Source organism: Oryx dammah, unplaced genomic scaffold (assembly GCF_014754425.2).
Source record: "Oryx dammah isolate SB20612 unplaced genomic scaffold, SCBI_Odam_1.1 HiC_scaffold_5, whole genome shotgun sequence".
NCBI classification, from domain to species: Eukaryota; Metazoa; Chordata; class Mammalia; order Artiodactyla; family Bovidae; genus Oryx; species Oryx dammah.
The window spans coordinates 16,243,460-16,269,335 of NW_024070189.1; the positions used below are offsets into that span (position 1 = coordinate 16,243,460).

Consider the following 25,876-nt stretch of genomic DNA (forward strand, 5'->3'; position numbering starts at 1 on the left):
CAGATCCCATACATACTTCTTAGTGCAGCTTTTCATCCAAGGGCAGAAGTGGCCTTAGAGGCCAGAAATTTGGGGCATGTGGCGTTTGGGCCTAGGTGCACAGTGGCAGCCAAGGGGAGCACTCACCCCATTTGGGCAAGTGAGAGTTTTGACCGTCCGAGGCCAGTCCTAGGTGAAAGACCTCACACCCAGTTGACTGGTCACAGTTGGGGGATGAGGAACAGCCTCTTGGAAAGATCCAGTCAAAATCAAAGCTAAGACAAAGCCGGCAGCTGAGGACCCACCCAGGAGTTCCATGTAGAACCCAGATATAAAACAAGATGTGAGAGGAGCAGTTCTTTGAACCTAAGGGGAGAATCCACACCCCATTTTTCACCCTTCCTCCATCCATGGTGACTAGGATACAACCCCCAACCCAGGCTCCTTAGAAGACAATTTGAAGTGAGATTAGATTCTTACATCACCATTCAGACTTTTTTCTTTGGTGGGGTGGAGGCATAATACATCTGAGGAACAATATTTCATTACCTGGAAGATGAATTTGTTCTCGTAAGTTTTTTGATGTGTGGAATTACAAAAAAGAAAGATATGTTGTTGTTGTTGCTGTTTAGTTGCTAAGTCAAGTCCAACTCTTTGTGACCCCATAAACTGCAGCATGCTAGGCTTCCCTTTCCTTCACTGTATCCCCAGAGTTTGCTCAAACACATGTCCATTGAGTCAGTGATGTTATCCAACAATCTCATGCTCTGTCACCTATTTTTCCTCCTGCCTTCAGTCTTTCCTAGTATCAGGGCCTTTTCCAACATGTTGGCTCTCTGTATCAGGTGGCCAAAGTATTGGAGTTTGAGCTTCAGCATCAGTCCTTCCAAGGAATTGAAATCAGGGTTGATTTCCTTTAGGATTGACTGGTTTGATCTCCTTGCAGTCCAAGGGACTTTCAAGAGTCTTCTCTAGCACCACAGTTCAAAAGCATCAGTTCTTCAGTGCTCAGCCTTCTTTATGGTCCAACTCTCACATGCATACATGACTACTAGAAAAAACATAGCTTTGACTATACCTACCTTTGTCAGCAAAGCAATGTCTCTGCTTTTCAATAGCTGAGTTTGTCATAGCTTTCCTTCCAAGGAGCTAGTATCTTAATTTCTTGGCTGGAGTCACCATTTACAGTGATTCGGGAACCCAAGAAAATAGAATTTGTCACTTCTTCCACTTTTTCCCCTTCTATTTGCCATGAAGTGATGGAACTGGATGCCATGATCTTAGTTTTTTGAATGCTGAGTTTTAAGCCAGTTTTTTCACTCTCCTCTTTCACCCCCATCAAGAGGTTTTTTAGTTTCTCTTCACTTTTCTGCAATTAGAGTGCAACCTCCATATCTGAGGTTGTTAATATTTCTCCCAGCAGTCTTGATTCCAGCTTGTGAATCATCCAGCCCAAAGGAAGATGTAAATAACTGTAAATATGGATAGAGTTGTAACAAATTATGGAATTTGAGGTTTTTGAGAACTTGAAGTTCATTTAGTTCAATTACCTCGTATCACAGATAAGAAAACTAGAATTCAAGAGGATAAGTTCTCTAAGCAAAGGGCATACAACTAATTAGCAATAGATGGAGGGCTAGAACAAAAGGAATCTGACGCCCAGTCTTGGGCTCTTTTCCCTGTGTATGTATTTGGGGATTTCATGAATTTGCTTCAGTACTTTAAAATTTTGCATTTTCATGTTCTTAACAATATAAAACCAACAACTTTTGCTTATTCTGAGCCATCTGAATGACCATTGAGTATTTCTGTAACCAAACGACAGCAAATCCTTTCTTTGTTGAGGACATAATAGTACAGGCAAGCCAAACACAGGTGAATCTGTCTTTTGGGCAAAGAGTCGGACACAACTGAGCGACTGAACTGAACTGAACTGAAGCAAATGCCATTGACTGGATATCTTATATTCAGTGGAAGTTTATTTCTCACAGTTCTAGGGGTTGATCTACATTCAAGATCAAGACAGCAGCAAATTTTCCATCTGGTTTCCTCTGTGTCCTCACATGATGAAGGATGAGCGATCTCTCTGGTGCCTCTTTTATAAGGGCACTAATCCCATTCATGAGGGCTCCACCCTCATGAGCTAATCACTTCCCAAGTTCCACGCCTCTTAATATAATCACACTGGGCACTAGGGTTCAACAGATGAATTTTGGGCAGCACACAAACATTTAAGTCATAGTTCAGTCGCTCAGTCGTGTCCGACTCTTTGTGACCCCATGAATCACAGCACGCCAGGCCTCCCTGTCCATCACCAACTCGCGGAGTTCACTCAGATTCACATCCATCGAGTCAGTGATGGCCATCCAGCTATCTCATCATCTGTCGTCCCCTTCTCCTCCTGCCCCCAATCCCTCCCAGCATCAGAGTCTTTTCCAAAGAGTCAACTCTTCGCATGAGGTGGCCAAAGTACTGGAGCTTCAGCTTTAGCATCATTCCTTCCAAAGAAATCCCAGGGCTGATCTCCCTCAGAATGGACTGGTTGGATCTCCTTGCAGTCCAAGGGACTCTCAAGAGTCTTCTCCAACACCACAGTTCAAAAGCATCAATTCTTCGGTGTTCAGCCTTCTTCACAGTCCAACTCTCACATCCATACATAAATACTGGAAAAACCATAGCCTTGACTAGATGGACCTTAGTTGGCAAAGTAATGTCTCTGCTTTTGAATGTGCTATCTAGGTTGGTTATTAACTTTTCTTCCAAGGAGTAAGCATCTTTTAATTTCATGGGTGCAGTCACCATCTGCAGTGATTTTGGAGCCCCAAAAAATAAAGTCTGACACTGTTTCCACTGTTTCCCCATCTATTTCCCATGAAGTGATGGGACTGGATGCCATGATCTTCGTTTTCTGAATGTTGAGCTTTAAGCCAACTTTTTCACTCTCCTCTTTCACTTTCATCAAGAGGCTTTTTAGTTCCTCTTCACTTTCTACCATAAGGGTGGTGTCATCTGTATATCTGAGGTTATTGATATTTCTCCCGGCAATCTTGATTCCAGCTTGTGCTTCTTCCAGCCCAGTGTTTCTCATGATGTACTCTGCATATAAGTTAAATAAGCAGGGTGACAATATACAGCCTTGACGTATTTGGAACCAGTCTGTTGTTCCATGTCCAGTTCTAACTGTTGCTTCCTGACCTGCATACAGATTTCTCAAGAGGCAGGTTAGGTGGTCTGGTATTCCCATCTCTCTCAGAATTTTCCACAGTTTATTGTGATCCACACAGTCAAAGGCTTTGGCATAGTCAATAAAGCAGAAATAGATGTTTTTCTGGAACTCTCTTGCTTTTTCCATGATCCAGTGGATGTTGGCAATTTGATCTCTGGTTCCTCTGCTTTTTCTAAAACCAGCTTGAACATCAGGAAGTTCACAGTTCACGTATTGCTGAAGCCTGGCTTGGAGAATTTTGAGCATTACTTTACTAGCATGTGAGATGAGTGCAATTGTGCAGTAGTTTGAGCATTCTTTGGCATTGCCTTTCTTTGGGATTGGAATGAAAACTGACTTTTTTCAGTCCTGTGGCCACTGCTGAGTTTTCCAAATTTGATATTGAGTGCAGCACTTTGACAGCATCATCTTTCAGGATTTGAAATAGCTCAACTGGAATTCCATCACCTCCACTAGCTTTGTTCATAGTGATGCTTTCTAAGGCCCACTTGACTTCACATTCCAGGATGTCTGGCTCTAGATGAGTGATCACACCATTGTGATTATCTGGGTCGTGAAGATCTTTTTTGTACAGTACTAGCCCATAAATGTTAATTAGTACTGAATTCACTTTACAATATATTATGTTGCAGAAGTTCCACCTTGTACACATGTATTCAATAAGTACAAAGTGATAGCAAAAGGTTTTTGTCCACTGCATTCCAGCAATAATTTGATTTGATACCCATTTAATGCAGATATCAATGATGCTGTAATGATGACATTATCTCAAGTTAGCAGGACAATTTTGCTTAGTTATTGGTGACATTTTGTTTTAAATGGCATCTGAAGAATGCTCCTCAGCAGAGTTTTTAAATGAATAGGAGATCTGAGTAACCTCAACTAGCAAAATATATCTTGAATTCACTTACTCTTTTATCAAAATAGTTGTATAAATAGTTATTTTCTATATTAAAATGATTAAAGTCAAAATTCTGAAACATTAAATATAGGACAGGGCCTGGGACTATTTATACAAATATACCCAATATTGAAAATCTAGTTGCAACAAAAAGGTATAATCCTCCCTACAAATGCATAATGATAATTTAAATTGTATTAGTTCCATAACTTTAAAAATTAAATTTGTAAGCTTTTCTTTTATTATTTATAAGAACAATTGCAGTCTTCTTCCCTTGTTCATACATATTTTAAAGCATAAAAATAACATACTTCTGCACTTGAAAACAGATAATTTTTCCATTTCAAAGCAAATCCAGCTATTACCCAATAAGAACCACCTCACACAACACAAACTGCCTCCAGGATGAAAAATTATAATAATGACAGATCGGTTAAAGAAAAGTCCTAGATCTTGGATTCCAGAATCCCAGGTTCAGGTCTGGCTCTGCTAGTAACTGTGCATCTCCATTAATTGAGGTAACTTCTCTGGCCCTAGGCTTCCTCACTGATAAATTAAGGCGACTTTGAGGATCACAAATCATTATACCTATTGATATAAATGGTATATTGGTATAATTGGAATGAGGAACAGAATTAAGTGAAATAGTCCAGCTGTAATGAAAATATTAGGAAAAGTAACTCAGAGGGCATTTGTACTTAAGCCTATTTAAATTCAAAACTCTTTTAGCACAATAAAAACAGCAAATCCATTGACCTGGTTTGATCTGAAAGTTGCCAATTTGCAATTCTTAGACCAGATCATCTTTAGAACACCTTCCGTAACTCTAAAGAATTAAATGCAGTGACTCTAATGTAAATCAGGAAGAGGCCAACATCTAAATGACCAGCTTCCCAGGTGCCTCAGTGATTAAAAAAAAAAAAAATCCACCTGCCAATGCAGGAGACACAGGTTCAATTCCTGCCTCAGGAAGATCCCCTGGAGAAGGAAATGGCAACCCAATCCAACATGCTTGCCTGGCAAATCCCAGGACAGAGGAGCCTGGCTCACTACAGTCCATGGAGTCACAAAAGAGTCAGACATGAGTTAGTGACTAAACAATAACAATAACAAACAATGGTAATAGGCATAGAAGGAAATCCTTCAGAAAGCTTCCAAGTTAAGAGAGATGCAGCATTATAAAAGGAATAGGGCATTATCAGGACTGGAAACAGATAAAAGTGAGTGAAAGACCCTTCTTTGTCCCAACTGTATCCAACAGAAAGTACTATCTGAACTGTAATCTCTATTCAATTCTCCTGTGTCATACTCTCAATCTTATCCAAAGATTCATTCACATTCAATCAACTGTAGGTTAGGCACTGTGCCAGATGCTGGAAAGATCTGTAGAAAATCAAATTTATGTTTTTCCTTTTTATTAGAAAATACATTTGATTAGCTTACACTGTTGCATTTATAATCCTCAATTTGTTCCAAGTATTATTAGGAACTAATTCCAATTAAAATTTGAATATTAAATAAGGTATTTGATGTGGTTTTTTGTCATTTAGAATTTAAGGAGACAGCCTGGGAGTATTTTGAAATGGATGCTGTGTTTGCAGAAACAATGAGGTTACTTGATATACATCCTAACTTTTTCCAGACTTGATACAGACCCGAATATCCTGCTCTCTTGATAGTTAGCATCTAGCACATACAGATTCTCTGTCACTGACCAGGAGGTTTCTTTTCTTCTTAATTTCTTGCATCTATATTCCTCTTCTTCCCAAATGTTCCAGACTTGTCTTTCGTGTCATTTCTGATAGGCAAAAATAAAACGTGTAAATGTGAAACTTTGATTCTATTTCTAAAATCACACACTAAAGAGGTGTTTGAGCTCAACCATCAGGTTTGATGCCCTATTCATAAAAGTTTAACTTAAAAGCAAAATAATAAGCAATAAATAGAATGAAGAATAAGAAGGGGCAAAAATTTAATCTTCCCTGATAGCTGTGTATGGATGTGAGAGCTGGACTGTGAAGAAAGCTGAGCACCAAAGAATTGATGCTTTTGAACTGTGGTGTTGGAGAAGACTCTTGAGAGTCCTTTGGACTGCAAGGAGATCCAACCAGTCCATTCTGAAGGAGATCACTCCTGGATGTTCATTGGAAGGACTGATGCTGAAGCTAAAACTCCAGTACTTTGGCCACCTGATGCAAAGAGTTGACTCATTGGGAAAGACCCTGATGCTGGGAGGGATTGGGGGCGGGAGGAGAAGGGGACGACAGAGGATGAGATGGCTGGATGGCATCACCGACTTGATGGACATGAGTCTGAGTGAACTCCGGGAGTTGTTGATGGACAGGGAGGCCTGGCGTGCTGCAATTCATGGGGTCACAAAGAGTCAGACATGACTGAGCGACTGAACTGAACTGAACTGAACTGAGAGCTGACCACTCTGTTTATGACATTCCCATATTTATTCTTTTCATTGGCTATTTCCTGTTTTAAATGTCTTTTACTCATGTCTGCCTCCTTTCTCTTAGTTTATTGGCCTGTGGTCACCACAGTATCTTTCTCTTCCAAATCAACTGACATTTTTATGAAAAGAATTTGTTCAACTCTGAGAGGGTGGCGTGCTGAGCATGGGCTACCACGTTATTACAAAGTTTTTCTTGAAACTTTGAGCTATAACACTTGAGCTATAATGTCCTCAGAGGATCTGTTAATTTAGATTCGTGTAGTGTTCTGTGAATAAACTGACATGGTTTTAAAAATGTAAAACGTCTGACATCATCATAGTGATGATCTATTCACTCTTAATAGCATTTATGAACAACTGCAAAATGCCTATGCTTTTTAGAGTGTAACACAAGTTCAGACTCTTGGTAGTTTAGACAGCTCCTGTTAGTCTTTCTACAAGCAAGGCCTCACTCATCTGGGCCATCTTGGGGTTGAAAGCCCTTGCTGATTTATAAATGTGGTGACAATGGGTAGTAATCAAATCAGATAAGCATACTTCTTGCCTCTTACAAGAAATAAGCAATTAGTTACTAAAATAATCAGAGTCTGAATTTTGTGAAGTCAGCTGACATGAAAGGAATATGCTTCCAGGGGTTCAAATGGTATTTCCATTGATTTATTTTTCACATAGCTCTGAGCAGCCTGCACCTCCACTGTTTGATGTGGCCAAAAAAAATTTTTTTAAGCCTCTTGCTAATTCAAAACATTTGTTTTTAGGTGCCAGATTGACCTGTCGGCTCTCAGTAGGGAGCAGACACACAAGCTGGAGTTGCAGCTGGAAGAAGGGGAGGGGCATCTGGTATTGCTGGTCACCCTGACAGCTTCGGCCACTGTCAGCATCTCTGACCTCTCCATCAACTCCCTGGAGGACCAGAAAGAACGCGAGGAAATACTGAAGCGATATGTACGTATGTAACCCTCCTCCCTCAGGGTCAGGGGTGACTAGATGAGGTTGTAAATAATTTACGTGGAGTGGCAGGAATACATCTGCAAAAGCTGTCTGACAGACGAATCAGCAGAAGGCAGGACAGGTGCAAATACCATGCAGATCTTTGCAGAAGCACTTGGGTTACCTGAGGATATCTAGATCCCTGGTGTTTTCTCGAGTCTCTTCCAGAGCCAGTTTCTAGAGTCTCGGGGTCTTCTCAGTGTTCTTATCACACAGGGCAACCTTCTGTGATGGAAAGTCAAGTTTACACAAGACTACTGTAAAGTGAGTTCACTGGTTATTTGTCATTGGAATTAGAATCTCGTTGTCTTTATACATTTGAAATGGAGTTAATGGCACTTAACTTTTTAACTCATAGCTAGATAACTAGGGGCTTCACTGGTGGCTCAAATGTTAAAGAATCTGCTTGCGATGCAGGAGACCCGAGTTCGATCCCTGGGTCCAGAATATCCCTTAGAAAAGGAAATGGCAACCCATTCCAGTATTCTTGCCTGGAGAATCCCATGGACAGAAGAGCCTGGCAGGTTACAGTCCATGGGGTTGCAAAGAATCAGACATGACTGAGCACCTAACAGACTTTTGATAACTAGAAGATATTTACAGAAATCATTTTCTTTTTCAGCTGCTTAGAAAAGCCTCACTTCATCCTTTTAATTTTGAAATTATGGAATGTGAACTATAATTAAAAGGAAGCTTCTTTACCTTTGGATTAGATGTAGAGTGACAGGGTGGCCGAATGAGTCACCAAGTACCCTTCTCAAATTTTACCAAGCCCAAACATGACAACCGAGTCTCTCTCCCAGCTTCCTCCCAGCGTGCGCTTCCCGCCCTGTAGTTTTCGTGAATCAACAGAGAGGGGAGCTCTTACTCCATCGTTTTCTCTCAGCAAAGCTTTGAAGAAGTCAGTGTCTCAGTACCCGTGAAGCTGGAAGAAAAAAAAAAATGCTTTTCCACTTAAAATTACAAAGCTTGTATTGTACAATGCTGCCAGGTGTTTAGGAGGCTCCTCTAGACTCTCAGACATGAAACCAAGCTCTGACTAACAAAGAACTGCCTAATTTTTTTTAGATTTTAAAATATTCCTGTTTGCTGACTGACATCCTTCCAATAACTGAATTTAATAAAGATGTACCTTATCAGACTGTGCAGATAACATGAAGTGCTGGTACTAATGCTCTACAATATTCTTCAAACAGATTAGCAGGATGTGCACTTCAGCAAATTTATTCTGGCTATCTGCACCGAATCAGCTGTCTGCTAATGCTTGTACAACTCACCCACCAATGGTGTTATCATAAACAGCTTAATAGAGGTGACTTAGCAAGGCTAAATAGTGTATATTTTTAAAACACCTAAGGTATTGTATGACATCTCTGAATATATAATTGCAGTTGTAAAAACTATTTCACATTTTGGTACCCTCCAAGACATATTCTCTTATTCCCTAAAGTGAGCCTCATGAATTAAAACAATTGTAAAGAAATTAATTCACATATTAATGTAAAAATGATTCTAGATATTATAATATTGTATTTGATAGATTAATATTTGATACGGTCCCATATGTTAGTATCATACAATGGGCTTGGTAATTAGAAATGATCCAATTACTAGTGATTTTTTTTCCCCCTTATTTTGCTACATGAAATTCCTCAAATCAGGCATTTCCACTGAGAATTTGAATATTTGTTTCCATACCTTCTTTCAAATATTAGCTATTATGTCAATAAAATGTAAAATATTATGGGGATGTCCCAGCTAATTCTCAAATTATATATTATGTTCAATATACTAAAAAGCGAGCCAATTTTAAATATACGTTTTTTAGCCCTGAATTTCAAGATAAGCCTAAATCTCCCTTTAGAATCATACTTGCTAAGAAGCTAGTGTACATAATACAGCACGTGTTATTATGATTACTCATAGCAATACAAGGACAAACACCTATATTTTAGTGTTTCAGAGTGTTTCCTTTTTATTAGGTAGATTATAAAGTGAATGAATACTGTATGATGTCTGAAAAATCACTTGTTTTGGAGAAACATATAAAAGAGTTTACTTGGAGAATTATCCATAAGTTTTCCAGTGAGAACTTGGCGTATTTTTTTAAGGTTAGGTTAAACCTAAGAATTTGAGTTGGCACTGGTTGTGGTGAGGAAAGTAAGTGGTTTGCCCGCTCTCTTGCATGAAACAAGCCTGAGAAGGCTCTCCCTTGCTGTCATTCGGTGGTTCATTGTGAAGCATTGAAGCCCCACAAATTAAAGACATTACTATGTGAGCCATTATCTGATCACCACGTTCTAAAAAGATGGCTAATTCCATTTTTTTTTTTTCCCCTCCTTTTTGGAGGGAGGAAAGCAGGGAAGGTCAATAGGGGGCGGATAGTAATGGGTAGTAGACCAAGAGCGATTGTATGACCTTTTCAGAACGGGGATGCTGAACCCTTGCTCCCCCTTGTCACAGTTTAAAAACCAGAGGAGCTAGTTTAGAGAAGAAGTTGTTAGCATTCCATTTTTATTATGACATTTCACAGTCATCTGATTTAATGTCCCTTGACCGGATTGTCCACCGTGAGACGATGGGCTTGAAATGTTATTTAGAGCATTGATAAAAGGTGAGCGGTTCTAAGATGACAGCGAGTCATAAGGCTGGTGGTGTGACATTAATTTTCTCCATAACAGAGATGGAATAAGACGTCACGGTGACAAGCTGTCAATCAGCGCTGGCCCCTCAGAGCATCCCGATGCCATGCGATGGGGTGTTGCCTCTCCCGTAATAGAGCTGAACTGAGATGCTCTCCTGACAGCTGCTGCAGCCATAGAGAAAATATATTATACAGCCTTTCATTAAAAAAATAAAGAGGACTCCTCTCCAGAGCATTTCAATCTTTTCCCATCTATTGAGGGCTGAAAGGATTCACAGCAAATCATAGATTCCTCTGCTATGGAAATTTCTGGCTTCAGAATCCATCCTGGTTTAGAGGCCCTCTAAAATAACTGTAAATAACAAGGCCGGAATACCTCCTGATGAAGTATTCCTTAAAGTTATATTTTTTAACTGATACATTCACGTGTTTTGCTTCTTTTTTTTTTTTTCTCCCTCTTGGAGTTCTTATTATAATCCATGTGTTGCTGGCCTAAACAGTTGAAATTTGCCATAAATGACTGTCAGCTGACAGGAGAAAATGAAACCTTCAAATAATTACCCCTCTGCATGGAAAACAGAACTTTGGAGCTAACGTATCACTAGCAGTGTGACTCTGCAGTGAGTTTACCAGTATAAAAATGATTCTCGGACTGCAGATACCTGCTTCAGTCACAGTGAAAAGGTCTAAATTGTTCCTACAAATTAAAGGACAGAAACCTTTTTGATAAAACTCCTCTCCGTGGTTAGATTAGGAGACTTACCTGGTCCTTAACAGTCAGTAAGCTCTGAGATAAGAAGCAGCTTCCCACACCTGACCATTACCACCTTAGGAAGACAAGTCTGCAGATCTCTGAATTATAACACTCAGTCTAACGTTTCCACTCTTAAACCCTCAATTTACAGAAATTTAAATGGAGAGAGAGGTGCATTTTTATTAAACCCTGGCATCTGGGTAGCTTAAACAGAGTTTGGGTGATAAACAGCTGTTTAAAAACAATGAAAGATTAGGAGTTAATCCTTGCGCTAAACTCTTCTTTTTTTTTTTTTTTTTTTACAAAGTTAGGCTATGAGATTACACATCTATCTGTGTTTCCTCCTCTCAGTGTACCAAGGTCAAAGCTTCAGTCTAAACAATGACTAGTCATACAGGGCTGATAAAGTTAATATCATGGTAAGCTTGTGCTTCTCAGTATTCTCATGTTCTCAAAACAAAGATGGGAATGATCTTTAGTAACATTTTAATAGATAACTTTATTATGTGAAACTGTGTTATGCTTTCCAGTTTTAAAACATATTGAAGATTATGATAAAGCAGTGCCTTTGATTTACTGAATAAAAATACTGATTTTGTCATGAGAAAATCGCATTGAAGTGCCAATAAACAAATGTGTGTGTGTCCTGTCATTCAGTCATGTCCAACTGTTCGCGACCCTATGAACTGTAGCCCACCAGGTTTCTTTATCCATGGAATTTTCCAGGCAAGAATACTGAAGCGGGTTGCCATTTCCTTCTCCAGAACAAATGTGTATCATGTACTATTGGTTGATTTTACTCTCTGTTTATGTTCATGAGAGTTTTGAATTATTTTCTTTGTATCCCCTCTTTTAGTTCCTTTAGGTATTACACTTATTCACACTCTACCATTATTAATTCATGAAATTAAATTGGTTTTAGCATTTGAGTCTGATTCTTCTATCAAAATTTCTATACCTACTACAATGACAGATAAATTTACAAATTTAAGAAAAGATTATCCATCACTTTTGAATTTATTTTGAGTAATCACCCTGATTTATTTTAAAAGACTATATATGTCTTTTACCTGAAAGGTGTGTGATATTTTCTAATATTTAAATCTTTTGAATTAAATATTAGAAAACAGTCTTTAACCCTCATCTAGCACCTACAGTTTCCAAAGCTCACCAAGGAGAAAATATAGTAGAAAATTAATTTAATGTTGTCTTTCTTACTCCCAAAGCCTTAAGTGTGTTTGTTACTTAACCAACAATCTAAGATTCCTATTAAGAATCACTAGTCTCCAGACCATCATACCTATAGATGAAAGATTTCTTGGAGTGCTTTGGTAAAGGAGATGGATGGAAGAAAGCAGGCATGTCATATTTCATAATTGATTGTTCACTATCTACTGCTAATTACTTATGGAGAAGCAGTGTTGTGGTATTTTTTTTACTCTTTAAAAAAAAATCTACTTACATAGTAATAATTATCTACACAAATGTGTGTGTGTATGGGTACACATTCATGATGGCAGAAAAGGACATCCTTATTGAAGAAACACAAATATCCCTTGGATCATTTCAGCAGCATCCTGAGATCAACCATAGCCCTTGGTATTTTCTCAGAGCACTCCTAGAGGTGTTTTAGGACCTTTCTTTTCTAATACTGACTTTGGGGTGTTTCAGAGCCCGTTGCGGATATTTCACAACCTGAAAGATGTGGGCTTCCTCCAAGTGAAAGTGATCAGAGCAGAAGGGTTAATGGCTGCTGACGTCACAGGTAAGAAACGATGCCGCTTTCCTTTTGCCTGTGTATCAAGCAGCATGCCAGCTCTATAGTTTGATGACGGAACTTTTCATTTCACCTAACTGAATAATCAAAGTAAATTGTAAAGTGTGTTGATCTTACAAAGATTTGCTATCCACCTGATTTTTATACTGTCTCAGCTGTTAAAAAGAAAGGTAACATAATAAAAAATGAACAGTAAAAAGGAAAACAGCTTTTGAATTGTTGCCTTCTCCAAGGTTTAGTCAACATAGTGGTTATATTTCTTTCAGGTTTTGTCATTTTGGAGTCTCTGGGTAGTAATGATGTATCTTCTTTTCTTAAACCAGTATCAGCTTCCCTCAGGTGACATTATAGCATCAACACTGATAATTCAAACATGCATGAAATCTCTTACATAGTTTGCTGAAAAATTTAGATACATAACACTCAATTACTTGGAATGAACTTTTGGTATCTGTGTTGCCCATCCAATTCTTTAGTTGTCCAAATTCCCTAGTACATCTCGGAGATAATTCTGAATCTAAACTAAACATCTACATTGTTCTAAACTTTTTTTTTTTTTTTCAAGAAACAGGCCTGGGAAACCAACAAACAGGCCTGTAAAAATGCCAAAATCAATATGATATCTTAAAGCTTCCTGATTTGGATACTGCTGCTTCTATAACATGTTAATTATTTCATTACTTTGCAGAATTATTGTTTTGAATTTACAGCTATGTGAGCGTTTACTTACTGTTTAATTTCATAGGATTTGGGAGGTATTTATATGATTCCTTAAATTGTCCATCTTAAGATGGGCAATAAATAGGATTGACTTGACCAATTTTTGTGCAAACTTCCCCGTTCCTAAAAGAAAGTATCCACTTATAATTTGTAGAAATATGCTTACCACTGTGAATGGCCAGCAAGTTGACCCTCAAAGGGTAGCTAAGTTGTCTGAAATGGAGAAATATACTTTTCCTACCAAATGAGGGCTTGCAAGCTTATTATATGGTCACTGCTGCCGTTAATTAATGGAACAGAATCAAAATCTAATTAAAAGATCACATGCCTTAAAACTAAAATAGCAGAGGTCTATTCCAAAATGGGAGAAGGCAATGGCACCCCACTCCAGTACTCCTGCCTGGAAAATCCCATGGACAGAGGAGCCTGGAAGGCTGCAGTCCATGGAGTTGCTGAGGGTTATACACGACTGAGCGATTTCACTTTCACTTTTCACTTTCATTCATTGGAGAAGGAAATGGCAACCCACTCCAGTGTTCTTGCCTGGAGAATCCCAGGGACTGGGGAGCCTGGTGGGCTGCTGTCTATGGGGTCGCACAGAGTCGGACACGACTGAAGTGACTTACCAGCAGCAGCATTCCAAAATGACAATATTTTAAATTTTTTAATATTTGCATAGTATTGAGTGACTATTGTATGATAAAAGTAAAAATGCTGGGACTTTACAGTTTCTTTATGGAAGATATTATCAACTCATTCAGATATTGTTTCAAGATAGGCATACCTGAAAATAGTGGGAGAGAAGACTGTAATTTTTTTTGCACCTATACTGACTTGGCTTCTTGTACTAAACGATTAGTGAATGTCAAGTTTATTCACATTCTATTTTATTTCATGTGTGATTATAACCAGATTAATCTGGACAAAATGATTTTATTTATTATGAGCTTTCATTATTAGAACCAACAGTCAACATGAGTGGTTGACTAACTGGTCTGTTCTTTTTTGTTCACTTTGAACATGAACTTAAAGACCAGAAGAGGAATTCAGTGCTACTTTTACACTACAGAGGCTCTGGCCAGCCTTTGATTCCCAGCAGCAGGTAGATTCAGAAATTCATGGCAATGACATTTACCATCACAGGAAGCATCTTCACTTTTCTTGAGTATTTTCTGCAGTGAAGGGGAGCACCCACTGTTGGGCTAAAAGCATCTGAAGATAAAGACAAAAATTAAAAGTATGTCAGAGGGTATCGTGTTTGTGCGTGCATGCTGGTAGCTTCAGTCGTGTCCAACTCTTCGCAGCCCCATGGACTGTAGCCCACCAGGCTCCTCTGTCCATGGGATTCTCCAGGCAAGAATATTGGAGTGGGTTGCCATTTCCTTCTCCAGGGGATCTTCCTGACCCAGGGATCGAACTCACGTCTGTTTATGTCTCCTGCACCAGCAGGCAGGCTCCTACCACTAGCATCAAAATGTTAAGAACTATCCCTGGATATTTATAGTGGGTACAATAATTTCTTATACAAAATTTCAAATCCCATGTACGTCAGAAGTTTAGATACCTGCCCATTACACAAGTTAAATGTAATTATCTGTTTGTGTCTCTTGGAGAGAAGCTGTCATTGCTTTTGAAACTTCATGAATATGCCAATTACTTTAACCCAGATGCCCTATATGCCACTATGCAAGTTAAAGTACATGTTCTCTTGAAGCTGGAGAAAATAGGTATATTTCTTTCATAATGGTTCTATGTAAATTAGTGTGAATAGCAATTGCCTTTTCCTTAGGGATTCAGTGAGACATAATTTTGTTCTGATAAAATGGACTTTAATTTGGAGAATACTAAATAACAGATTCTCCATTTTTTCCTTCCAGTTTTAGGGATATAAATCTAATGATTCCTCATTCCACACTGACCTTATAATCTAATGTGCTCTGAATTGAACAAGAGAGATGTTGAACTATTCAGGGGCAAGAGGATAATTCAGTCTTTGACCTCACTCACTCTTGGGCCTTTTGTGGTCTTTGTGACATTTGTGATGGTGGCCAAAACCGAGGACCATATATTCAAGTCAGATGTCTGAATATTCTGCCAATTTTTTTTTAAAGTCTTTACTTCTGCAAAGGATAAATGCATACTTACCTATAAATACATACATATAAATATATACTGATCCTTCTTGGTCTTTAGCATGAAATTTGGGGCACAAATAAGCTCTTTGTATACTTTATCTCCTGCTTTTTCAAAGTAGAACTTTAAAAATATGTTGTGCATCTCAGTGGATAATCATAGTCAGGCTCTACAAGATACTTAGCAACAGTTTGAGGAAAGGGAAGAAAATCAGCGGTGCTGTCTACAAACGCTCAAATTAGCATCCGTTTAGGACTGTTGTGGATGGAGAGGGGAGATTTTAAATCACTGATAGCTCTCTGCATGAAGTAAAAAATACTTTTGAGCTGATATAAACGGGGCTGTTGCCATAAGATACTTGGTTGGTTTCCAAACACTTTTCCAGACAAGTCCAACAACACAAACTTATATTTGACCAACTTCACTCAATTCTTAAAATATGTTTAATGACCAGAATATCAAGTGAAGCATCCACAGTTTAAGCAAAAAAATTTTTAATTACAATATTTCATCATTTAGCATGAGCACTAGAAAAGAGATTCTGTAATCTTTTAAGTAGCCATCAATCTTACTGCAGTTACAAAGAGTTTTTTCCTTTCAAAATGTAAAATTTTTCTTTTGTTACAACACATTCATTGAGAAACATTGTGATACTGTATTAACTCTGTGTGAATAAAGAGCAATTGAGACTCTCTTTGAATGAGTGAGTATAAAGCACAAATTACTTTTTAATGAAACCCTCAATTCTTCTCCTTTCCACAAAAAGCCTATAGCCTTGTTCAGCTGAAGGCTACTACAGTAGGTCACTTCAGTTAAGCCCCTAATAAACTGTTGATAGTTGAGGGTCGTTTTTTCTTCGGTCTCAATGGCCCAGTGTTGGACAGTGCACTTCAAATCATTAAGGTTAATACAGATTTTAAAAAGAGATTAACTCTGGTTAAGGCCTCCATTTACAACTCCCACACATACACATGCATTGAACGAGGCACAAGAGTGGATTGAAATTTCAGTCAAATTGTGGGCAGCCTTTCACAGCCTGAGAAAGTGGCACTCTGGTTTTCAAAGTTGGTCAGTGAAATTCTTCAGGAGGGAAAAAGTTCGATTCACTGAAAAATACTGCGTGGTACAACTTACTTACCTTTCAAGGAACCAGTGAAAAGGTTAATGTCTCTCTGGACCATCAGAGCAAAATCTTCCGACTGTCTAGCCCTGTGTTCACTGGGGGAGATTCTACCGCTAAATCAAATGTTCCTTGAAGCTGGACAGATTGTGTGGAGAGAAAGACCAATGAGGGGGGAAAATTTTTTTTTTTTTTTTTTTGGTGGTGGGAAACAGTTCACTGTATGTTGGAATTTGTCTTTCCTAGCTTCTCATTATTCTTCTTTAGATGGGGCCTAATTTTTGCTTTCAGCTGAACATTTAAAGTCTTCTATATTGAGTGAGGCTTTCTTTGCAGAGTATTTAGACCTGGCCTCTTGGTTCTTTCAAGTTCTTAAAGAAGAAAAAGAAAAGGGTTCTTCTCCTCAGCCCCTCCCCTTCATTTTCCCTTGGGTTGTTTTTTTGAGCTCCTGAGGAAGAGGTCACAGCCTCCCCAGGGATACCAGGCACTCAGTTTCAGAAACACTGATATGGGAGAACTGTGAAACCCTTTCAAAAGATGCTCTGCCTTTTCACTGTATTAAAAGGTACACTCATATAAAACTTCTTCACTCCAGGTGAACTGATCTCTCAAATTAATGCACATCTCTTTCAGGAAACAATAGAGGGAGAGCAAGAAAAAAAAAGGAAGAGAGGGAGAGAATTTTACAATTAACAGAGCTGTCATTGAAACAGTCCCACTAAATGAGCATATCTTTTCCGGAACAAGCCTGCACATCAAGACTTGCGACTCACCAGCCCCCGGAGTCTGGAAACCTACTAGTTATTAAGAGAGATGTTTACTACCCCTTTATCTGCATAGACTTTTTCCATGTTTTTCTGTAGGAAAACTGTCTTCATTGTTGGAAAATATTTAAGTAACAAAACAGCAGAAAAAGACATGCTACAGTTTTTTTTTCAGCTTCCGTGAGAGTCTTATTATCTTAAGAAATAACAGTTAGCAGCTCAGATTCATTAGCAGAGCTAAATTTAAGCCCCGTTTGACAGGCTGCCTAGAAAACATTTTGTTTTGCTGTCTGTGGGCTTTAATTAAGATGTGTTCAATTTCAGTCCTCTTCAGTCTAGCCCTACCCGCCCCCCTCACCTCCTCACCACCACCCCCAACTTGCTGTGTCACAGACCGTCGATCAGACACTTTTAGATGGTCCGGCCCATGACTTTGACCTTCTGCGCAGTCCGGCGTTCCCTGGGGAACCGTTCAACTCATGAGGTCTGATTTCACACTTCCAGGATGCCTCAGCTCTCTTAACAATGACAGGGAGACAAAGCCCTTTAGAGCAGGCCGCATGGGGACTTGTTTAAATTGGAAACCAGAGAGGAGTCAAGGAACAAGGTTATGGGCTACAGAATAGTGCTTTTAATAAAGAGCTCACAGCTCCAGCTCAGCTCAAAGAAGTCTACCTCTGTACAATTAATTGAGCCATTTATCTGGAGCTTCTTAGGCCTCTACTTTCTCACAGATTGCGTGGTAAATATCAGCTAAGAAGCAAATGAGATATGCATGAAATGAATTTTAACACTTTGATTACTGTGCCTCCAGTCTTCATTAAAAGTAAATTTATTTGTATTTCTGACCTCATTATCAGTAGGCTGCCTGCATTTTTATTGGTTCCTGTGATTTCCAGCTTGAGTGTGTCATGAAGGTATATTTTATACAGAGATTTGGATTTATTATTCTTGGTATTTTCCCTGAACATTATGGGTCTATTCAGAGAAAGAAAATGAAAAGCTAGCTGTACAGAAAAAGGCAAGTCTGGTCTTTGAAAGATTTATATACTAAATGCCAAGCACATATGCATCCAAGATATTATCCTTTTAAAAAATTAACTTTTGTGGGTTACTCAAGCAAACTGCATAAGATGGAAGCCATTGTTGCTTGAGTGGCCCTCCAAATATGGTAGCTCTCCTAGAATAGGAGTAGTTATGCTGTTTCTTTTATAGAATTGTAGCAGTTTGGATTTTTAATAGCATAGGCCTTTCATAGACATCATCACATTTAATAACATTGATGATATCTGATAAATGCAGTCTTAGAGTTTATGATCACTATTTAAAACCTATCACTGAAGAAGAGAAAATAGATGTCCTTTAAACTCTACATAGTTCCATTGAAAGTATTATATACAAAATGCAACAGAGTTCCTTTATATTTGTGAATTATCAAGGGTAAAATAATTTACCCATGGTGGGGGTGGGAGTTATTTGTGGATATCATTCTTAATTTTTAAACTCGATCTTAAAATCTTAAAACTATATTTCTTGAAACATAAAATCAAAATTTTACACAAAATGTATTATAAAGTTCCCAAGAATGCTCTATTTCTTTTCTAACTTAATGTTTCTATTTGCCTTTTAATAATGAAGACTATAGACTTTTAAGCAGATAGTATACTTTCTGACACCATATTGCACACAGAAATAAATTTTGCATCCTTTAGTAATTTTATTTTTTAAAAAGCTAAGTCATATTCTAATTATATAAATGCAAAAGTGTTCTTCTAAAAACAAACAGTTAATAATATTTGTGAGGAGAGTAAAATGATAATTTAGCATAAGGGCAAATGAGACCTGAGTCTGAACTAGTGTTTTACAGGAAATTGCAGAAATCATGTGTGATTCATATGCTGGTCACATGGCTAGAAGATACTGCTCTGGAAGAATAGGTGGGATGACAAAAGAGATTAATAATTGGGTTTGATATGCTCTAGAGGTGAAGGACTATGGGCTGAAAAAGTGGTGGTCCCACTATCAGTGGGAAATGAGGGGAAGAGAAATACTCTAAAATAATTAATTGAGTTCTGTGGAAGTAAGATTACAAAATGATCCTTTGAGTAAAGAAATAGAGAATTGCTGATTTGACTTGGAGGGCTAGCTCCAGGGTTTTACCCAGTGCTTGAAGAAATGTTTTCGATGTTAGAATCATCATTTAAAATTGCTTAAATTTTAATAATCATCATTTAATCATTGTTTAAAATTAAACTATTCTATATATTTTGTTGCATTATAAGTGTGTAAATAAGACATGAATTTTCTACAACAGTGAATTAGGGAAATACTGCAGAGAGGATCTGGATTTAACTAGGCTTTTGAAATAAAATCTTACTGCAGGGATATTTGGACGACATGATAGTGTGGTTAGCCTCAGAAATGACTAAATGATCCACCCCAAAGGGTGATTATATTAAAGAACTGATGGCAGTGGGAAGTGCCATGCAGAGGAATGCAGCACTCTGTCCCTTGTCTAACCTGTCGACATAGTGACTATTGACTTTGAGGAGATAATTGACTGCTTCTTTATCAAACTTGCTGGAAGCATAATTAACTCATTATATATCAGACCAATATGTATGCTATTTGTATACATATATACTATATATAATGTACAATTTATACATATACATATAATCAGCAAACTTAAATAATAGACTTAGTTCTGCAAAATGAACATTAAAAATTATAAATCAAAAGGCTTGCCTGTGTAAAAAGCAGTGATTTCTTGATTTAACAGCAGAAAATAAAGTCTTTGAGTTTGAATCAAGCTTAATCTCCATGAGAGTGAATTAAACATACATCAGTTTTGTTACATTCAATCACAGGAGAATATTGAAATGATACCCCCTCCTGGGTTCATCAGACATCCTGGGGTGGGAATTCAGTTTTGGAAGCTACTCTTTAAAGAAGGACATTGACAAGCTAACCAGAATACATCCTTGATATCGTGTTTTAAAATCAAGGCCATTGAAACTAGCTCAATGAAAATGATAATGACAGTAATCATAGCAACTAACGTTTATTGAGCCCTTATCACATGTCAGACACTACCCTAAGCCTGATATAAGGATTATCACAATTAATCTCACAACAACCTAATTAGGTATTGTTGTTATCTTCCCTTTACAAAATAGAAAACAGAGGTGTGGAAGTTTAAATAACTTGTCCAGATCAACACACACACATACACACGCACACACGCACATGCAGGCACACACACGCACGCACGCACACACACACACGTGCATGCACACACACACATGCACGCACATGCACACGCACTCATGCATATACACATATACACACACATATACACACTCCAGCTCATAAAAGGCAGGGCAAGGATGCCAGTCCAGATCTAGTCAACCCACCAGCTTGTACTAGAGAAAGGAAGATGTTGAAATGATTTTTTGGTCAGTTATCCAAAAGCTGTCACGGGGAGGGTGTTGTTAGGGGTTGGTAAGAATAGTAAAGACCAAGGTTCAATCCAGAGAGCACACTTCCTTCTAGCATGTTTCATCAGAAAGGGATTTATTATAGAGTTTTTAGTGGATCACAGAATCTTTGGAGGCAGGAAGGGCCTAAGAAAACAAGTTCTGATTTCCAGGAGTTAATACTAGAGCTACATGAAAGAGCCAAGATGTTTCAGCTCCTGCCACGAGAGCCTGTGGGGAGGGCGCTGTGATGGCAGCGTATGCCTCTCCTGCTCGCTCTGTGAGCAGTTTGCCCTCTCGGAGAACTGAGCTCTAGTGTCAGATCTCAGGCAGATACCTCTGATCGATGCAGCCCGAATCACATCTGCAACCCCAGCTTGCAAAGAAGTCCGGAAATGCCACTTCAGCCTTTGTGGCTTCTCCAGTTTCGGGCAGAGACACACTGGGAATAGAATAGATGCTCAGCAAGCCATCCACACTCTCCAGTGCAAGAGGGCAGGTGACAAGCACAAATCACGTCGTCTCAGTGACAGATGCCATCCCTCTTTTCACCCCTTATTTCATTCAAACTTAGACAAAAGCTCCAGAGAGACAAAATGCAAAGAAGCATCCCCCCTAATTTATAATTGCCAAAAAACAAATCAGAATATCCCCGTGGAAGTAGTGATTCCCTGTCACTGGAGCCATTGAGGCCAGGTCGGTATGACCACCTGGTTGCAGGGGGAGCTTCAAGTCCTAGATGAGCTTTTGAACGTGGACTCGAAGTTTTCTCTCCTGGGCCTTCAGAATCTGAGATCCTGCAGTAGGTGCCAAGATGAGGAGCAGACCCTTGAATGAGTAGATATTATGTAGATGAGAAATAAAAAGAAAGATATCATTCTAAAGACAAAGGCCTGACAGGTGGCAATTTTCAGTGTTATCGCCTAAAAAATATAAAGAGATTTAATCACCTAATATGATTTTTAATTTTTTAAATCTAAAGAATTTTATTCCATTGCAAAAGACCTCTCCAGCTAGTTAATTCACTTATGTGAATTATTCAGATAATCATCTGAAACCCCATACTTTTCTGTGCAGAATTTAATTGAATATATAGTTATTGAAGGCCCTAAAGTGTCCATAAGGACTTACAGAAACAGAGGAGGAGTTCATGATATACTTTTACATTTATTTTAGGCCAAACAAGTTTTGTGTTTCTAATCTAAGAGCAAGTCAGATACGTGCAGTTTCTTGTTAAATGTTAATTGAAAATAAAGTCTTTAAATGTTTTTGCCATAATCTATTTAAACTCTTAAAGGTTTAGACATAACTTCTCTGCTGCCTCTCCTCATTTTATAAAGCCCAGAGTCTCCTTTGCCTTTATTTTCCAGTTTCCTATCTGTCTTGTTTCCCATTCTTCTATCATAAATTTCGGGCTCTCCAGCATATACCAAGATGGTTCGCTTCTAGCACTCACGAATGCGCCTAGTGATACAGGATACTATAAATATTCTTCTGCATCTAATTCTAGATCCCTGGGCTTCCCTGGTGGCTCAGCTGGTAAAGAATCCGCCTGCACTGTGGGAGTCCTGGGTCCGACCCCTGGGTTGGGAAGATCCCCTGTAGAAGGGAACAGCTACCCACTCTAGTATTTTGGCCTGGAGAATTCCATGGACTCTGTAGCCCATGGGGTCGCAAAGAGTCAGGCACAGCTGAACGACTTTCATTTGAGCTTCCTTGGGGGCTCAGATAGTAAAGAATCTGCCTGCAATGCGGAGACTCAGGTTTGATCTCTGCATTGGGAAGAATCCCTGGAGGAGGAAATGGCAACCCACTCCAGTACTCTTGCCTGGAGAACCCCATGGGCAGAGGAGCCTGGCGGGCTACAGTCCGTGGAGTCAAAAAGAGTCAGACATGACTGAAGTGACTTGGCACAGCACTAGACCCCAAGGGAAATAAATTCATATATACATTAAACTTTATCTCTGTTGCTCTTAGTCATGGTTCTTAAAGTGTAGCTCAGGAACCTCTAGGAATTCCCAAGACCCATTTAGGGATTTATGAAGTAAAAGCTCTTTTATAAATAATACTGAGATGTTATTTGCTTTTTTTTTACTGTCATTCTCTCATGAGTGTACAATAGAGTTTTTCAAAGGCTGCATAATATTTGATCACTCTAATGTTAACATTAGTCCCTTGGACTACAAGGAGATCCAACCAGTCCATCCTAAAGGAGATCAGTCCTGGGTGTTCATTGGAAAGACTGATGTTGAAGCTGAAACTCCAATACTTTGGCCACCTGATGCGAAGAGCTGACTCAAGACCCTGATGCTGGTAAAGATTGAGGGCAAGAGGAGAAGGGGATGACAGAGGATGAGATGGTTGGATGACATCACCAACCTCAATGGACATGGGTTTGGGTGGACTCCGGGAGTTGGTGATGGACAGGGAGGCCTGGCATGCTGCAGTTGATGGGGTCGCAAAGAGTCAGACACGACTGAGTGACTGAACTGTACTGAACTGAATGTTAACATGTCATGAATTTATTATTGTTATTTCCAAATGAATATCTCTTATTGTTTAATTCAAGTGTAGTTGATGTAATATAATATTATATAATTTATAGGTGTACAATATCAGTTCAGTTGCTCAGTCGTGTCCGACTCTTTGCAACCCCATGGACTGCAGCACGCCAGGCCTCCCTGTCCATCACCAGTTCCCGGAGTTTACTCAAATTCATGCCCATTGAGTTGGTGATGCCATCCAACCGTCTCATCCTCTCATCCTCTGTCGTCCCCTTCTCCTCCTGCCTTCAATCTCTCCCAGCATCAGGGTCTTTTCCAATGAGTCAGCTCTTCACATCAGGTAGCCAAAGTATTGGAGTTTCAGTTTCAGCATCAGTCCTTCCAATGAATATTCAGGACTGATCTCCCTTAAGATTGACTGGTTGGATCTCCTTGCAGTCCATGGGTGTACAATATAGTGATTCACAATTTTTAAAGGTTATGCTCCATTTATAATTATTCTAAAATATTGGCCATATTCTCTGTGTTATACATCATTGTAGCTTATTTTATACATAATACCTTATACCTCTATCTCTACATTGCCCCTGCCCCCTTCCCTCTCATTGCTGCTAAACACTAATCTATTCTTTGTATCCGTGAATCTGTTTCTTTTTTGTTATAGTCACTAATTTTCTGTATTTTTTATATTTCATGTGTGGTATCATACAGTATTTTTCTCTGACCTATTTCCCTTAGCATAATACGTTCCAAGTTTATTCATATTGCTGCAAATAGCAAAATTTCCCCCCTTTTGTGGCCAAATAGGGTACCACATTCTACTGTGTAACACATCTCCTTTATCCTTTCATCTGTTGATGGACACTTAGTTTGCTTCTCTGTCTTGGCAATTTTCAATAATGCTACCATGAACATGGAGATACACGTATCTCTTCAAATTCAAATCTCTTCAAATTAGTTTTCTCATTTTCCAGAATGGCTATGCCAGTTTGTTTGTCTATTTTGCTGCACCAGGTCTGAGTTGTGGTAAGCTAGATCTAGCTCCCTGACTAGGGATTGAACCCAGGTCTCCTGTATTGAGATTTAGAGAGATTTAGCCACTGGGCCACCAATAGAGTCCTGACTGTACCAGTTTAAATTCCAAACAACAGTATATGAGAGTTCTTTTTCCTCTACATCCTGATTATGTTCCTCTACATTTGATTACAGAAATGACGACTGGTGTGAGGTGGTATGTAATTATGGTTTTGATTTGTATTTCCCTGATGATTGGCAGGGTTGGCCATCTTTTCAGGCGCCTATTGGCCATCTGCCTTTCCTCTTTGGAAAAATGTCTATTCGGGTATTCTGCTCATTTTTTAATCAGGTTTTTTTATATTAAGTTGTATGAGATGATAATATATCTTAGATATTAACTTCTCAATAGTCATATCATTTGCAAATATTTTCTTCCATTCAGCAGGTTGACTTTTAGTCAATGATTTCCTTTGCAATGCCAAAGAAATGAAGTTTAATTAGGTCCAATTTGTTTATATTTGCTTTTACTTCCTGGCTTTAGAAGACAGATCCAAAAAACAATATTGCTGTGATTTATGTCAAACACTGTTCTGCCTATGTTTTCCTCTAGGAGTTTTCAGCCTTACATTTAGGTCTGTAATCCATTTTGCATTTATTTTTGCATATGGTGTGAGGAAATGTTCTAATCTCATTGTACACATAGCTGTCCAGTTTTCCCAGCACTCTTCAAGACTGTCTTTTCTCCATTGTATATTTTTGCCTGCTTTGTCATAGATTAAGTGACCATAAGTAACTGAGTTTATTCCTGGGCTCTGTATTCTGTTCCATTAATCTGTGTGTCTGTTTTTGTGCCACTACTATACTGTTTTGATTACTGTGGCTTTGTAATATAGTCTGAAGTCAGGGAGCATGACTCCTTTCAGGGCTGTTCTTCTTTCCCAAGAATGTCTTGGCTATTGAGGCTCTTTTTTTCCATTCTTATTTTAAAATTATTTGTTTTAGTTCCATGAAAAATGTCTTTAGTATTTTGGCAGTGATTATATTAAAAATGTAGCTTGCCTTGGGTAGTATGGTCATTTTAATTTTTTCAGCCCAAGAACACAGTGTGTCTTAACATGTTCTCAATTTTAATTTCTAAAATGGTAAACTTTGATAGATATAACCCACTCACACACACACACACAAAAGCTCTTTGAGATCCTCAATAACCTTTGAATTCCTAAAACAAAAATGTTTAAAAATTGTTGCTGTGGGGAAATGATTCTCAGTTGGGAGATAGCAGTATTGCCCCCTCCGTATTTTAGATATCTGTAGGGGAATTAAGTTGCCACAGTGATTGGGGAGCACTATTTGTCTTGGGTGTTGGGGATACTAATTGTCTTTTTAAAAATTAGACAGTAATAAATA

The 25,876-nt window shown here is 38.6% G+C and overlaps 1 protein-coding gene across 6 annotated transcripts in view; it reads left to right on the forward strand.

Moving 5' to 3' along the window:
• The window catches only part of MCTP1 (multiple C2 and transmembrane domain containing 1), a 565,543-nt gene that overhangs the window by 363,561 nt on the left and 176,106 nt on the right, over window positions 1–25,876 (forward strand). For all 6 annotated transcript variants that reach the window (XM_040241502.1, XM_040241504.1, XM_040241505.1 and 3 more), the window contains 2 exons: window positions 7,326–7,512; window positions 12,627–12,720. In XM_040241502.1, coding sequence (XP_040097436.1) covers window positions 7,326–7,512; window positions 12,627–12,720 — 281 coding nt within the window. The remainder of the gene's footprint in view (window positions 1–7,325; window positions 7,513–12,626; window positions 12,721–25,876) is intronic.